At 36.7% G+C, this 17,672-nt stretch overlaps 1 protein-coding gene across 1 annotated transcript in view; it reads right to left on the reverse strand.

The window, feature by feature from the left end:
• Nucleotides 1-17,672, reverse strand: part of IL1RAPL1 (interleukin 1 receptor accessory protein like 1) — a 671,544-nt gene that overhangs the window by 583,154 nt on the left and 70,718 nt on the right. The window contains exon 2 of the mRNA XM_087427281.1: nt 8,996-9,275. Coding sequence (XP_087283407.1) covers nt 8,996-9,275 — 280 coding nt within the window. The remainder of the gene's footprint in view (nt 1-8,995; nt 9,276-17,672) is intronic.

Raw genomic sequence — 17,672 nt, forward strand, 5'->3', positions numbered from 1 at the left:
TTCCTGGCTATTCCTACCATTAATACTCTAACCATAGTCCCCATTGCCTCACACCTCAATTATTGTAAAAATTCTTTGCCTGTTTTCCATGTTCCAATTTCTCTAAACATTCATACCCTTTCTGCAAAATAATTCCAGAAAAACCGCTTTCAGCTTTTCCATTTCCTTCTTGATACTTGCCTGCCATTTAAGGGTTAGCATCTGTTTTACCATTCTTCATAGCCATCCTTCTCACCATAATCTACAAAACCCCATTTTCCAACAAAAATGATCTACTCACTCTATCAGGAATAGGCTATGGCTTTTTCCTTTGTTAATAGCAAACAACAGCTTCTACAACAGTTTCTACTGTTGGCTTAACTGTTTGCAGTTTGCAATTTGCAAGGCATTTTCTAGATCAAGGGTCAGCAAACTATAGCTCACCAGCCAAATCCATCCCACTACCTGTTTTTGCAAATAAAGTTTTACTGGAGCACAGCCACACGCATTCATTTCTGTATTGTCTATGGCTCTGTCCTGCTACAAGAGCAGAGTTGAATAGTTGCAATAAAGACTATATGGACAGCCAAGGCTAGAATTTTTTCCATCTGGCCCCTTACAGAAAAAGTTTGCCAACCCATGTTCCGTATAATTATTTATTTTTTCTTGTACTAGTCTTCATGAGACCTTTATGACAGAGAAACTTTTATCCATTACACTTTTCCTAGCCATCTGTTTATTTTTCAAAGTACTGCTCAAATCAGAGGCCCTTCCTGAGCTCTTCTACGAACAATCAGTCCCTTTATTGTCTTCTCTACCCTCATTGAGATTATTGTTCATATTTTTTACTTGGGAACCAAACACAAAATTAGACTTAGAAAGAGGCTTGGATAATCTTTGCTTCATATGCAACTTTTTCACTATCCTAAACTTTCTTGGTCAGCTGCTATTACTTTATTAGGATTGTTCACTTTATCTTTGCTTACTGCACCAACATTAGTAATTAACTTTTTTTGGAGAATATTTTTCACAAAGAAAAAATAATAATCACAGTACAAAAGTATAACCACCAATAAAATCTTGCGAGATTGTCAGTGATCTGTGTGGCTGGCACATATTGTTTGCAATTTAAAATTTTCCTCATCATAATTACCAATTATGTCATATCATAGACTTTCAGTAATGTTTGTCAAATCTGATAAATGTACATGTTATATCCATGACTGAAAAGGGCTCATAGGATTCATTTTACCTAAAATGGAAAAAATAGTAAGAATAGATAAGAACTCAGAATTAAACTTTATGCACCTATCTTACAAACGTATCTTTTCCAGTGGCCTACCTATTCCATGTTAATTTGATACTTTTTGGAGAAAATTTATAAGTCTCTGTCTGCCCTGAATAGGACACCATTGATTACAAAGAGTTCTCAAAGCTTTCACTCTTATAGGACTTGGGAAGATAAGACAAAGCTTTTCTTAATCCAGTGACCTAAGAAACTACTCCATCATCCCTCAAGCAGAATTTATTTCACCTTCTTAGTTAAAAAAAAAATTGGCTGTTACGTTAAGACGTATTTCCAGGATGGTAAAAAAATTGGTAAATTGAATAGGCAATTTACACAGCTTTTGGCTTTTATTACAATCAATTGTGTTTGATGTTTCTGAAAAGAAAGCACTCAGAAAGATAGCAATCTGGTTAATTATTGCCTTGTTCAAAAATAGTTCAGTCCTTTAGAAAATGTCTTCATGTCTCAGAAATGGAAAGAAGAAAACTTAGTATCTGTTCTAGGTTGATCCACCACATCAGCATGATCTCCAAGCGTTATCAGAATTATGCAACTGGAAAATCTCTTTGAAGCCTACTATGGCAAGAAACACATGTTCTCACCAAAAGATTATAAAAATAGTGCCTAAAGTGCAGTTCTACAATTTCAATTTATCATCCATAAAAGACTCTGCATCCAGATTTGAAACCTTATTTTAAAGACTTTCAATTGTATATGGATTTTTTTAAGGACTAGCTTATGTAGGTTTAATTGCATTTTTTATAGCCTATAAATTACAGCTGATCTTCTCAAGGGTATACTCTTGTTTCAATTAAGAGAGGTAGTTTAACAATTAGAAAATCAAGATTGTGAAACTACTGTAGGTCCTTGGAACACATATGCATATGACCATTAAAATTTCTAGATAGGATATTAAACATTTATACGGACTTTGATTGCCCTGAACAAATTATGAAGACTATTTGGGGCATAAATGTTTAAGACTTTCTGAAATGATGCTGGCATTATTTATCCTTTGATCCAAGAATGACTTGATTTTTAAACAATAAGCACATACAACAATAATAAATATTAAAATTATATTCTATAATACAGATTAAAATTAATGACAAATTATTTATAGTACACTTATAGCAGTTACTTGTTGTGGGTCTTTTAGGCCTGACATATTATTACTTTCTACTTCTACCTGGTGACAGTGAGGGCATCTTACAGGGAGAGAATAAAATAAACTGTCTTTTGGAATATCAAAATTAATGATACAGGATAAGCAGTTCATAATTGGTATTAGTTTCAGACAAGAGATGTCATAAGAAATAGAATTATTTTATTTTCTCACAGAAAACTATAGAATTCAGAAATGGTATCATTTTGGCTATAGTGATGTTTTCCACAAGGTCTTCTAAGAATACTAACCACAATCACTAATTATTTCATTCAATAACTTTTTTGGGGGTGCCTTCTCTGTGACAAATACTATCTCACACTGATTCTGAGGGGAAAACATATCAGTGACAGTAAGTTTGGGATACAATACATACTCTATCATCCAAAGAAGGTAGCTAAAAAGATCTTCAAGGCAAACCCTAAGAATCTTAGCAAGGAGGCTCTACGTGGCATACCCTAAGAGTAGCTAAGCAAAGGGGTGTCTAGGAATCTTTGGTACATTTCCTTACAGCATGCTGACTTGAACACCAAAGTAGAGAGGCATCTGTCTTAAAGATATTTGTGGATATGGCTTCTGCTTAATGAGGGGATTACAATTTAATATATAAAAGGCTCACAGCATTTTAAGGAATCATACTAGCTTATAGTAAGAGAGACAGATAAAATTCAAACTAAAAAGAGGCCTCTGGGCCCTTAACTTTCTACAGAAAGGAAGAGGATGGACCCAAGAGCCATAGAGAACTGCTCCCAGTAAGCAGAACTGGGCCCTAATAAAGCAACCAGTGACATATGTCCAGCTGGATTTTAGAATTACTATGGGCCAGTGACTGCTCTGTATCTCCAGTGAGTGTTTTTTCTTACTGTATCCTGCACCTTTTAGATACTGAGAATTTGGATCCTATTTAATCTTTTTTTAAAGCAGGCAATCTTCCTCTTGAAACATAATGTGAAGGCCAAGTGGCTATGTATGTTCAGCTTTCTCTTCAGCCTTGCTGACACCTTCCTGGTGAGAATGTGGCATTGACTCACACTGCCTTGTTGCCTCCAGTGGGCGAGTAAGCTCACTTCCTGCTGGGCCTCACTGACACCAGGGGAATGGCTGGATACCAATTAGCCCTGCTTCCCACCACCTCATTCTGCCTTGTAGAGGGTGGAAGCTTTGCTCCCCACTGAAGCCCACTGAGGGAAGAAGGGTGAAGCTTAGCAGTGACTAGCCCTGCCTCACAGTGCCTCGTAGATTCTCATTACTGCCAGGAGGGGATGAAGACTCAGGTTTCCATTGTACCCCACTGATACTCCTCTTGCAGAGGAGTATAACTCCTGCCTAGTTCCACAAGGTGAAAGATGGAAGGTCAGCCCCCCACTCAAGTGTGCTGACCCTACTCCAGCAGGGGGACCGTATTACTGCTGCCTGCTTCTGCTAGGCAGGAGAGGGAAGATTAGCTCCTTGCTAGGCCCTGCCAACATCATCCGTCAGGGAAATTGGAGCACTAGCACTGTGGTCACATCATTCCTCAAGTCCTGAGGCTCCTAGACAATCCTTCTTTTCACCTTTCACAGACTTCTATGCTTGTTTGCTGTGTTATATCCTGCATTTTCACTTGTGAGAAGAAGGATTGGAAGGAATGGGGCTACTCCACCTTGGTGGAACTCCATTGTATTCTAGACTGTGATCATAGTATCTATAACAATTTATTGCACATTATTTTTTCTTATGTAATCTACTTGAGGGTAAAAAACTGTTTTTTTTAAATCTTTGTAATCCTAGTATTAGCATATTACTTAATGATCAGTAAATGTGTGTTAAATGGATGACTGAATAAATGGATATCACTAAGTACCTTTTGATAGATGCTTAATATGTACTTTCAGTGAGAAAGAAGAGTTATTTAGTTTCTAAAGAGAAAATAAAGACTTGGGCAAAGAAACTAGATACTAGATAGATATGTCATTTGAAAAAATTATATTTTTAGAAAGAAATTAATACACAAAAATCAAGCACATTTCTAACAATCCTAACAATGTATATGTTGAAAATGAAATTAAAAAGACACTATCATTTACCAACACACCGAAGAAAATGAAATACTTAGGTATGAATTTAACAAAATGTGTACAGGATTCATATGCTAAAAACGACAAAATGCTGATGAAGAAATCAGAGAAAGAAATCCTAAATAAATGAATAGAATTACTGCATTCATAGATTGGGAGATTCAACATAGTAAAGATAATTTTCCTTAAATTGATCTACAGGTTTAATGCAATTCCTATCAATATTCCAGTAAAGTTTTTGTAGACATAGACAAGCTGATGCTAAAATTTATATGGACAGGAACAGGCCCCCCGATAGCCAAAACAATCTTGAAAAAGAAGGATAAAGTGGGAGGAGTCACTCTACTTGATATTTAGCTCTACTATATACCTACACTAACCAAGACATAGAGGTATGGACAGAAGGATAGGCACATAGATCAAAGGTATAGACTAGAGAACCCAGAAATAGCCCCAAACCAACATGCCCATCTGATTCTGAATAAATGTACACAAGCAATTCCATGGAGGAAGCACAGCTTTTTCGACAAATGGTGCTGGAATAACTGGACATCTATCCAAAAAGCTAAACCTTGACCTAAATAAACCTTATACCTTGTATAAATATTAACTCAAAATGTATCACAGACAAACATAAAGCAATAAAATTTGATAAAAAATTAATTAAAAAAAACAAGAGAAAATCTTCCAGATCTAGGGCTAGACAAAGAGTTCTTATACTTCACACCAAAAGTATAATCCATAAATGGTAAAAAAAAAAAAAAGATGAAATGAACCTCATCAAAATTAAAAACTTTTGCTCTGCAAAAGATCTTGTTAAGAGGACAAAAAGACAAACTACAGATTGGCAGAAAATATGTGCAAACCACATATCCAAAAAAATGCTATTATCTAGAATATATAAAGAATCTTCAAAACGCAACAGTAAGAATACAAATAATTCTATTATAAAATGGGCAAAAGACATGGACAGATATTTCACTGAAGAGGATAGAGATGGCAAATCAGCACACAAAAATATAATAAATATCATTAGCCATTAGGGAAATGCAAATTTAAACCACACTGAGATATCATGATAGACTGATGGTTACAATGAAAAAGAACAACAATACCAAATGCTGCGAGGATGTAGAGAAACTGGATCGCTCATATATTGCGGGTGGGAATATAAAATGATACAGCTACTCTGGAAAATACTTTGGCAGTTTCTTAAATGACTAAACATTCAACTAACATACAACCCAAATTCACTCCCAGGCATTTACCCAAGAGAAATGAAAATTTATGTACGCAAACAATTGTACATGAATGTTCATAGAGGCTTTATTTTCAATAGCCAAAAACTGGAAACAAGCCAGATGTCCTTCAATGAGTGAATCAACACTGTGATAATGTCCATACCATAGAATACTACTCAGTAATAAACAGGAAAGAACAACGAATACATCCAACGACTTGGATAGATTTCAAAGGAATTATGCTGAGTTAAAAATCCAATTCCAAAAGGTCATTACTTTATGATTCCACTTATATAATATTCTTTAATTGAAAAAATAGATATGGAGAACAGATTAGTGGTTGCCAGGGGTTTGGGATTGGTGCGGAAGGAAGGTAGATGCGGACAACAGTAGGGATCCTTGAGGTGATGGTATTGTTCTTGTGTCTTGACTGTACCAGTGTCAGTATCCTAATTATGATATTGTAATATAGTTTTGCAAAATGTGACCATTGAGAGAAACCAGATAATGAATTCATGGTATCTCTCTCTATTATTTCTTGCAACTGAATATGAATCTACAATTACCTCAAAAATAAAAATTTCAGTCAAAAAACAGCTGCCAAACAACTTTGTAAGCTACCCTTTGGGGGGCATTAAAATGCTTACACGTGCAATGGCTAGCTCTGCATATGGAACTGCTAATAGGGCATAACTCTGAAGGGGGGGATTAAAAAATTAGGGGTCAGGAATGTAAAAAAAAATTTTGTGTTGGAAAGTAAAGTTATCCTTTTAAATGGCAATAAAGGAAAAGAAAAGAAATTGTTACACAGCTCTCCTTCATTCACTTTTTCATATAAAAATAAAACAATAATTCTGGAAAGAGAAAATTGAGTAAAAAACCAGGTACTATGGAGCAAAGAATTATGTGATATTATTCTGTCCGAAATTGATACTAACAGGAGGGAGTAGAAAGCTCTTGTTCATTATATTGATAGTAATCTTAGGCGTTTCCATTATGTACACAATTACTTGTACATATTTAGGTGTAAATGCAAATTAGCTGTACATGAAAAGTCTTGTTAAACCTTTTCATTGATAAGTTAATACCCAGACCATTTAGAAAGACTAGAACCTTTGAGTAGAAGCTAACATTTTCAAACTTCTAAAATTCTTTGTAAGTGGACTATTTAAAAACTAATGGTGACAGTTTTGTAGCCTGATAGCTAACAACGTGCCAAAATGTCAGTGACTCAACTAAGAGCCCTGGGCTCCCTTCATGTCAACACCAAGCCATGCTATTAAAACTGCTGTTTACAATGATTTTGAGTACCACTTTCCAAACTGGAAAAGGAGCCGTATCGACACCAGCTTCAAATCAATTGGGATATTTGAATTTGAGTGACAAAAGTATCTTTTTGTGCAGTTTATCACTTTCTAGAGAATGCCACTTGGCACATATAAAACTTTAAGGTGTTTGTCTTTGAGTTTCACCTTCCATTAAGATGTATACATATGAACATATGGCAAATATTGCTTGTGAAAATTTTTGACCTTTCATTCATTATTGCAATTATAGATTCAGGGACATTTTAATGCAATTTCTCATAGCATGACATCATAGTGTATATTTAAATACATCGAAGAATTGCAGCCTCAGTGCTTTAGAAATTCAGATTACTAATGTGAATGCATCATTATTTTCCCATCAAGGATAAATAATGAAATTAAGTGTTAGACTATGGACATTCAGCTCAATTCTAATCTCAGATAAATGAGGACATACATTTGCCTCTCTTGAAGAATCACCTCTACACATGCATAAGCAATCAGAAATAATGATTTTTTTAAAGAAACACAGCAGATGTGAAATTAAATCAAATTACTATTAGTCAAGTGAGAACAGTCAGTCCAAACAGTACTCTTTGTACTAATATGGGAATTATTTATCAATGCCCCTGCAAAATCTCTACTTCTGTTAAGAGTTATGTTTGAACATAAAAGGATTGGATTCCCCTTTCTAAGGGAAAGAGCAAGAGTTGCCAAAGGAATGATGCATTTGTTCTTTTAGAATCCATTCGACATTTTTCCCAAGCATGACTTTACTTGCATTCATTTATATTTTCCAAAATTAACTCTAACTTATAATATATGTTGTCAATGTTAAAAAGATAAATTTCTGTTTAACTTTTATGTGGCTTTGACTTATTTTAATGTCCTAACACACCTGTAGCCATGACTTGGCATAAAGGTAATTCTTGTAGGTGTTGATGAGTGGGAGGTACAATCCTTATGACAGAGGAGTGATAGCTGCCAATCAGAATTTCAGAAGTGGAAGTAGAATTTTGATTTGAAGAGGACACTAGGTAATTCTGAGACTTTCTCCAAATTAAGAATCAACTGCTTTAGATTTGGCTTTATTTCTCTTTATAAACCAAAATACAGAAAATAAAGATTTAAACACATCCTCTATCTGTTTATATCCTTCTTTGCCAATGTTCTTATAGTCTAATGACATCCACAATCACTCCTGCAGGGTGTGATTCACAACCCACGAAGGGCTAAATGCTTAAACTGAGATTTTTAACTGCTAATGTGTTACATGGATACTGTTTCAATGCATTATCATTAAACAAACTACATATGTCTCTTCCACAAGCAGACAAAGATGTGTAGATGTGTGGTGAGTTTCTTTGGGGATAAGGGCACAGATTTCGTTATTAACTTTTTCACTGGCCCTGAGGGACCTGGGAAATTTTTTGTATTGACCAGCACTTTTGGTTAACAAAACGATCTGGAACACAGCCTTCGTATTCCCTAACATGGCAACGCTGCCTTCCTATCCCTGTGCACATACACATGTTACCTAATTCATCTTTGCAGATGTGTGTGAACCAGAGGTATCTGCGCTCTATCTGTCTGTGAAGGGCAATAACAAAATGTTACAACCCATTTAGCAATAAACTATGCATCCTTTCTGCAAGTCTTTGCTTACATTTTATTTGCAACATTTCACCTCCTCTATAAATTTTATTTCATAGTCTTTAGTAATTTCTGGCAACATAAGTAGATACCCAGATGGTATCTCTTTTCTCCATAAGCCAGAAATTATGTCTCAATATAAATTCCAATCCCATCTTTTTATGATTTATATTCTAAATTTTAGAAAGCAGCAACACATACAAATATCAAGACAATACCTTAGGTGAAAGAGATAGCGTCAAAATTTAAGTAAGAAAGCAGCATGTGATTTAATTGATTCAACAGTAATAGAATTAAAGGGATACCTGATGACACAGGCGTAAAGACCACTGTCTTGTAGTAATGTTGGCCGGAACCAAATGGAGTCTTCTTCCTTGCTCATTCTACTTCCGTCAAAGGCTATTGGCTCTTCAAAGTCTCCAGGTCCAGAGCTTTTGTACCACATCAAACTGAGTCCAGCGCTTTGGGCTAGGGAGTAATTTGTTCTGATATAACCATAAAAGAGGGCACATTTGATTCTGACAGGCTCTCCCACCAAAACTTGATATTTCTTGATATCGACAGACCAATCAGTGCATCCATCAGCTAAAGCAAAAAAAAAAGAGAGAGGAAAAATATTAGAGAAAAATTTTAAGCAATTAGTTCATTCATTCATTTATTCACTCAACAAATATTTATTGAGCATCTATATTGGACCAGATTCTATTCTAGGCACAGAGGATGCAGCAATGGATAAAACTCAGATCGACAGTGAAAAATAATGTACCCTGCTAACAAACAGCCTTAATCATCACTTGGTTTGCTTCTGCTAGTATTTATACTTAGTTTACATCAGTGTGCTGGTTATTGGTTTATTGCCTTTCCACTCTAAATCCACCTTTTGGCCTGTTCTTTGAAAATGGATCTGGACCTTTGAAATATTTTTCCTTTGCTAGCTGGCACTGAAGCCTTGTTGGTAGAAGGTGCTGGAGAGACATTGCAGGAGGAAAAGGTTTTGCTCCCTGGTCCCAGCATGCTTGCTTGGAAGGCTCTTGCAGTGTGCGACGCTCCTCCAGCACCTAGCTCCTGCAGTGTGTGTTTCTCCAGTACCAAGCTCCTACAGTGCTTGGTAGCCAACAGCTTGGCGATTTTTTAGCAGAGCCTCAGATGAGACAACTTCCCACGAACAGCTTTCCCAGGTACCCTAGAGGGCAAATCTCTGTCAAATTCCAGAGGGCAGATTTCCAACAAGTTTTACTGGTGTGGCACTTCAGTGACTGACTTCTGCCATTCAGTAAGCCATGTACTTTCCCGATAAGGTTTGGATCTCACTGTGGGGGTGGGAGGATAGGGGCTTTTCCTTGGGTGCTCTATCTCAGCCATAGGTATAGTGGCAGCCATTCCTCTATTCTTTAGAGTTCTCTTTTTGCTATGTACTGAATGTTTATGTCCTCTTAAAATTAATATGTTGAAGCCCTAACCCTGAATGTGATGGTATTTGGAGGAGGGGCCTTTGGGAGGTAATAAAGTTTAGAAGAGGTCATGAGGGCAGAACCCTCATGAAGGGATTAGTGCTCTTAGAAGAAGAGACAGCAGAGCTTGCACTCTCTCTCTCTCTCTCTTTCCCTCCCTCTGCGTGCTCACAGAGAAGAGGCCATGTGAGTACACAGCAAGAAGACGGCCATCTATAAACCAGAAAGAGGGCCCTCACCAGAAACCAAAGCAGCCAGGACCTTGATCTTGGACTTCTCAGCTTCTAGAACTACGAGAAATAAATTTGCATTGTGTAAGCCACCCTGTCTACGGTATTTTGTTATGGCAGCCTGAGCAGAATAATACATCTTTCTTTCTTACTAGCCAGTCCTTCATTACTCCAATATCCTGTTACATTTAGTAATTCTTTATATAAACTTTCCTTGTTCAAATTAGTATGTGGTTTTTCTCTCCTATTGGACTCACACTGATAAAATTATGAATAAATGTTTTACAGCCAAACAAGGCAGAAAGAAATACAACAAAAGTGAATTAAGCTCTGGTAGTAGTTTCACGGCCAGAGACAGAGGTAGACAGTCACGTTGCTCTCATTTCTGGGAGTGTCAGGGGAAGTTTAAAGTAAAAACCATGGTGGGAAATGGGGCCAATGGGGGTGGGGATTGGTTGGGTTTCCTGGAAGCACCATCTTCCAAATGGCATCGTGACTCCATTTTTTATCACCCCCCCCCCACCACATACGAAACAGCAGGTCCCCACACGACAGGTATATCACTATTATCATCATCACGGAGAAGTTGTAGATTTCCTCTTTAGAGAGGGCAGTTGCCCAATACTTAGCAAGATAATCAATTTGACAATAGCTCGCAGTATACAAATAGTGAGCAAAAGGGTGAAAACCAAGAAAAGAGGACCTCTAACAGCAGCAGCATCTGAGTATTGCAAGCAGGGTTTAACTCACTATAGATTAAAAAGAAGGCAACCTAAAGGGTCTGAGAATAGGATCAATAACATAAAAGTCAAGAGAGGGAAAATGATCAAGATGAAAATGAAGATGTACGTTAGAGCAAAGAAGACACATAATCTATGACATTATCTATATTTCTTATCTTAATATCTAACATCTAAGGAGCACTTAACTATGACTGAGTTTACAATTACCCTTCACAAAAACATCCATTAAGACTTTTGAACTCGTTGTTCCCTCTACGTGGAAACTTTCTCACCAACCAACTGCTTGGCGTCCTCCCTCACTTCCTCTAAAGGTCGAAGAGGCCTTTGCTAACTGCCCTGTCTGAAAGACCAGCTTCCTATCCTGATCACTTGACCCAGATTCTGCTTTAATATGTTTTCATAAGATTTATTGCTATCTGATGTTACACTATGTACCCCCTTTTTGTTGGCTTTCTGTCTCCCCAGTAGAATGTAAGCCCCCTGAGGCCAGGGACTTTGTCCTTCTAACTCACTTCTTTAGCCCCGGGGTCTAGAACTGTGCCTGCTAACCAGATCAACACACATTTACTAAATGAATGAATTATTGATTGAGTAAATAAACAAATTAATAACTAAATTTTATAATTGAAGAAACATAATGCCAGCTAATAAGTGGAAGTGCTGGGATTCTCACCCAACTACGTCTGACCCTAGAATTCATTCTCCCTACCACCATAGTATTATTCTGTTTCCTAATAAAGGTATTTTCAATTTCACAACACTCTTTAATGTAGTTACTTTCAATTACCAAATTTTGGTCTAATATCCCTATTAAAGAGCGGTATTTAGGTACTGTCTAGATTAAATGTGCTGGAAGCTTGGTGGATATTATCAATGTCCAAGTCATTGTCATCATTCCTGTCAATGACTGCTGCAGAGCTGGCACACCACATCAAATAGGATGACAGAACTGTACAGAGAGGTGTCAAGGTTATATAATTACATGTGATATTTATCAACACAATTTTGTACATTTGTCCCACTACATGAAATGAATCCTAGGTGGGATTTTATTTTAAACAGTTATAATTCTGGTGATAAGCATGAAATTAGCTTGTTTTACCACCATATGAATTACAATACAATTCTAGAATCAAGTTATTGTAACTGAGGCCATCTGTCACAGAGGATGTCGCTGCCAGTGAAAAAGGCTGAAACACCTTCAAGGTAGCAGTATAAACAGTCAGATGAAATTATTCAAACTCTCATAAGATTTGTAAGATAAAGCAAAATGCTTGAAGCTAAAAGCACAAATATTTCGTCTAGAAAGTTCTGAAAAGTTAGTAACAAATTAGATCAAGAGAACAGAGGGAAAGTTGCATTGGGGATAGACAGAGATATTAATACACACTTTCAGAAACTGCTTACTGAGAAAAATGTTGAAAGAAACCATAAACATCACTGAAAATTAAAGTTTTTTAGTACTTGACTATCAATCAGAAAAAAAGTTGCAAACAGCTCAGAGTCACATGCCAAGAAAAGGCAGAGGGAAGATGAAGAAATAACAGCACCTTGGGTATCAGAGACACTTTATGCTCATTTTAATATGGAAATAGATGTAGGATCTATGGCTTAGGAAGTTTTACTACCATTAAACTAAATGTATGATGTTCAAAAATAAACTATAAAATTATTAACATGTTTTAATATTTTTTTGGGGAAAGATGGCAGATAATATAAAGAACAATTTAAGATCTTTTCAAATTATTTGGATAGACACATTTAAATAAGTGATGGGCTTATGCCTTTTTTTCAATAATTAAACTGAAGCATTTTATTAAATGAAATAAATGATGAGTGGTATTTATTTTTTCCTTTAATGTTTTGTCTTATTTTCACACTTTCTCTCAGTGTGTGTATTAGAATTTTTTCCTTAACTATTTGAAAATAAGTTAGAGACATAATGATATTTCACCCCTAAATACTTCAGTATGCATCTCCTTATGAATAAAAACATTTTTCTTATATAGCCACAAAGTGTCTGTTTTAATCTTGTATAGCAGGACATCTCGAATCTTAAAAGAAAACGTGATAGCTTAAAACATAACTCTTGATGACCAGAATTGCTACTGATACTTTCAGTTTTTCCTTCAGCACACAAGCTCTGTTGGCTTGGAAACAGTCATTCCAAGAGCATATTTCTTGACACTGTTAATTCCATTATGGAAGTTACTAGGTAACCTTTATTATTATTATTTTTTAAATTATCATCAGGTAATTGTGTAGGCCAGTAGTATTTAATCTGTTTCTCTCTCTTTCAGAAAAAAATACCCTTCTATAAGCCTCTCTCAGGAAGTTTGCTATTGGTATTCTCCTTTCCTTAATGGGAGGATTCCATGGAAATACTCTGGTTCAATGACTCTTTTGCAGTACATATTCCTTCAGAGTCAGTGGGAGTTTATGAAGCCATGAAGTTGCATTGGGGGATGGGAGTAGGAAGCATCATATTTATTCATTTTTGTTACCACTCGTAATGTTCTGAGAGCTTATATGAAAACAGTGATGGAGTTAAGATTCAGAACTAATTCCTTTACAAGGAGTGCATACTGATGTACCATTTCATGAACTAAGGCTACACAGACTGGAAAATGTCAATACATTCAAATGAGATTAGGGGAAGTATTTTTAATTAAGTCACTATTACTACATATATAAGAGCTCAAAATATTTCCATGGTAACAAGCTTGAAGTTTGCATTCTTAAAAAAAAAGTCTAATCATAGAGCTTAAACATATTGCATCCTAATATGAAAATGTAAGCCTTTACTTACAAAAGGACAAATCATATTGCTCTTTTCTTTTTTTTTTTTTGTTTGTGAGGAAGATCAGCCCTGAGCCAATATCCATGCCAATCTTCTTCTTTTTGCTGAGGAAGACTGGCCCTGAGCCAACATCCATTGCCAATTCTCCTCATTTCTTTCCCCCCAAAACCCCAGTAGATAGTTGTATGTCATAGTTGCACATCCCTCTAGTTGCTGTATGTGGGATGCGGCCTCAGCATGGCCAGACAAGCGGTGCGTGGGTGCACAGCCAGGATCCGAACCTGGGCCGCCAGTAGCAGAGGGCGCACACTCAACCCCTAAGCCACGGGGCCGGCCCCCCATATTACTCTTATAGTATCTACTTGGGTAGGTACTTTGAATAACGATAAAATCATTAAGACATCTCTGATAGTGTAATAGATGACCCCCACCTGATCCCCTTACTCAACTGATATATCCATTCTCCAGCTATTTTTAGAATTGAATGCTAACAGCTCACAGTTGTCTCCTTGTCTTGAAAATTACCCTTGATTGACAGGAGCCATCCTGCTGGGAAATTTACACCGTTTTGGGTATGCCCACTGCCAATAACTGACTGATGTGAGTGTACAAAGGGCTACTCCTTTGCTTCAAGTAGGGACAGTTTCATAGTGCAGTTCATGCTCCAGAGGTCCTCTGTGTGTGGACCAGGCCAAGCCTAGAGTCTACCCATGACCTCCTCGCTCAGCTCTGTCTCCTTTCCTGCCCTGCTTCCCTTCCTCCCTTTTAGGTTTTCCCTGAAGAGCACTCCCTCAACCAATTGTGTGCATCAAAAATACCTTCACATAGTGAGAACTACCTTCGTTCTAGTTTCTGTCCCAGGGGCTAAGGACATCAAGACATACAAGACATAGCCCTTGTTTTCAAGGAGCTCACAGCCTAATAGAAGAGATATACAGAAATTAAAAGCACAATATGGAAATGCAACGATAAAGAAATGCACAGGGCTGGTCAGGAACACTTTCCGTGAAGGGAAAAGATTTGAGATGTCTGTCAAAACTTAAGAAGTTAGCCATACAAAGAATAGGTGGACAGGTATTTAATCTGGAGGTGAACACAAAGGCAAAGACATAGAAATAAGAAGCAGTATAGTTTTGCAAGAACTACAAATGGCTTTGCGGTATAGAAACAAGTTTAAAGCAGGAAATAGCAAGAGATGAGGGGAAAGAAGTGGACAAAGACAGATTGTGGAGGTACTTTTATGAGATGTAAAAAATATTTGGATTCATTGTGAAAGTGATGGGGAAATATTGAAGAGTTTCAATCAGGAGGTGGCAGGGCCAGTCTAATGGTTTTAGACATGCTATGCTGGGTGAACTGTTAGGTAGAGATATAAGGTACAAGGCTTTGGCAAGGAAAGTGATGTTATTGAAGGTCTAAAGTTGGGCAGTGATAGTAGAGAAGGAGAAATGGGGTGGATTTGAGAAATATTTAGGAGGTAAAATTGGCAGAAGGTGATTGACTGAATATAAGCAGTGAGGGAGAGGGATAATGCTGGTTTACCCTGCAACTTATATCTTTTGTCATTGACTGAAATATCTTTCCCAGTCAACTAGAAAAATCAACACCACGTCTGTCAAGTGGTGGGGTCTTTGAAACGTTTTTACAATTTCTTCATTTAAAATTTTCAGGCAATGAAAATATAATGGATTTTTTTAAATGACTCTCAGACAGATCTAAAATGCAAATTTTTGCTTTTTTTAAAATTGCAATGATCAAAAATAAATATCTGACATATTGTCATCATTTGTTTTTACCCCTAGTGTGCTTGGAAAAGCCAAACTTGAGACATGACTGTGGTTAGGGAGTGTGGGCCATGAGCATAAGCTATCACAGACACTGAACAAAAAGCCTGAGGCTAGATTTTAGCCAGGTGAATTCTGCACTTTATCTGCCCTGGCTGCTACTCTTTCCAAATATGAACTTCATAAATGAAAAATGGCAACATTGGCATCTTTCTGAGGAGGAAGCAGAGGTGTCCCCAAATTATCAGCAGCAACAATAGCAGCAAAATACAATACAAGTTAACCTTTATGCATTGGTTCATACAACACTTTGTCCTCATTTCTACTTTCTGGATTATGTTTATCTGGGGTGGAATGTTTCCAGATTCTTGCCTTTAATATATATGTACAGTGTAACAATTTTTTAAAATCTCTTTCAAATATTTTGGAGAGATTTGTGTGGGTGGTAAGAATTGATGTTACTCAAGAGGCTCTGCCAATTGTCAGGAATCCAGTTTCTAGAATACCCTTTGTCTAGCAAAGCCTGGAAGTTATCATCTATCACCCTCTCAATGTAGGTCATCTCCAGGTGGGTGTAGGCCTTGGTTAACTGTTATCAAATTTCTTCTGAGATATGGTTCCCTGTTCATCAGGGTACAGCTGGTCCCAAGGCAAATAGGATCCTGATAGTATAGTTAACCCTCCATACTATCTTAGCCTCCAAATTCTAACAGGCATTCCTGATACTAATACACAAAAACTCGTGCATTACTTAGCATGCACTTGGTGAGGATTTATTTTTTAAAGTATTTGTTTTCTAATGAGAAAAAGAAGAAGGGGAAACTATAGAAGAGTAAAAAAGAGAAAAATATTCATTCATAATCTATCCTTTTGTTTATTCAATTTCTCTTCTCAGTTGAAATCATACATTCTATAAAATGTTGTATAATAATTTTTATTGAATATTTTGTAATAATTGCAAAATATTCCATAATAGTGCTACATTATAATTTACTTAACTCCTCTGCTGTTAGTTGACTTTGTTTTTCTCCTAGGTTTGACTGTTCTAAATAGTTCTGTGATAAAACAGCTTTAGACGCAATGCTCCAAAACTTTCCCCTCAAAAAAGAAGAAAAAAAATAGTGTTGTTTCCTCAGGACAGAATCCCAGTAGTACAATCACTGGATCAAATAATACATTTTTAAGGCTTTATACTAATTTTAAAATAGATTTTCAAAGACTGTCTCATAAACCCCTTTCACAAGAGCCATCTATACAAGTGCCTATTTCACTACATATGCCAAGACTTTAACTCTTATGCACTGTTTAACTGAGCACCAAGTATAGTTTATGTACTTTTGTTTAAAATTACAAAAATAGAGCATCAGCATAAATATCACTCACCCGATAATTGAATGGGAAAATTGTCACAGCCATCACTTATCAACCCTAAAACTTTGATCGGATTCATCATGCTTATTTTGCTCTATTTCAAATTATTTTTACTCAACATTATCATTCAATCCATTTACTTCTGTATTGTCTTTTCAATAAAAGATTGTGCTAAGGCAAGCTTTTGCACTTCTTTTGGCCCCACTCTACAGGGAAGCTCCTCACAGCTGAGAAAACCAGTTTTGTTGGTACCTGCCATAAAGACAAAATAAGGCAGTGAAGTTACCTGAGGTGTGGTAAAGGCATCTGTTGCCCAACTTGGGATCCCCTTTTGCTCAGCCATAGAGGCCTCTCAAATTTCTGGTACTCTCTTCTCACCTGTGATGTCTCCTAGCCCATTCGAAACCACAGCAGTGTTTCGTATTTACCTTTTCCCCACCTTGTTGTAACCATTTCCTTTACTGGATCACGTCAGGAGTGACTCTTCCCTCTTTGAAATGCTGTCTAGAGTTATGGCCTGCGACCTAACAGCGAGCAAATAATAACATTGGCCCAGTACTTGCCCATATCATCCAATAAGGGGAGAGAAGCCATCTTTATGAA

Source organism: Ceratotherium simum, chromosome X (assembly GCF_057802395.1).
Source record: "Ceratotherium simum simum isolate JZ-2026a chromosome X, ASM5780239v1, whole genome shotgun sequence".
Classification (NCBI taxonomy): domain Eukaryota; kingdom Metazoa; phylum Chordata; class Mammalia; order Perissodactyla; family Rhinocerotidae; genus Ceratotherium; species Ceratotherium simum.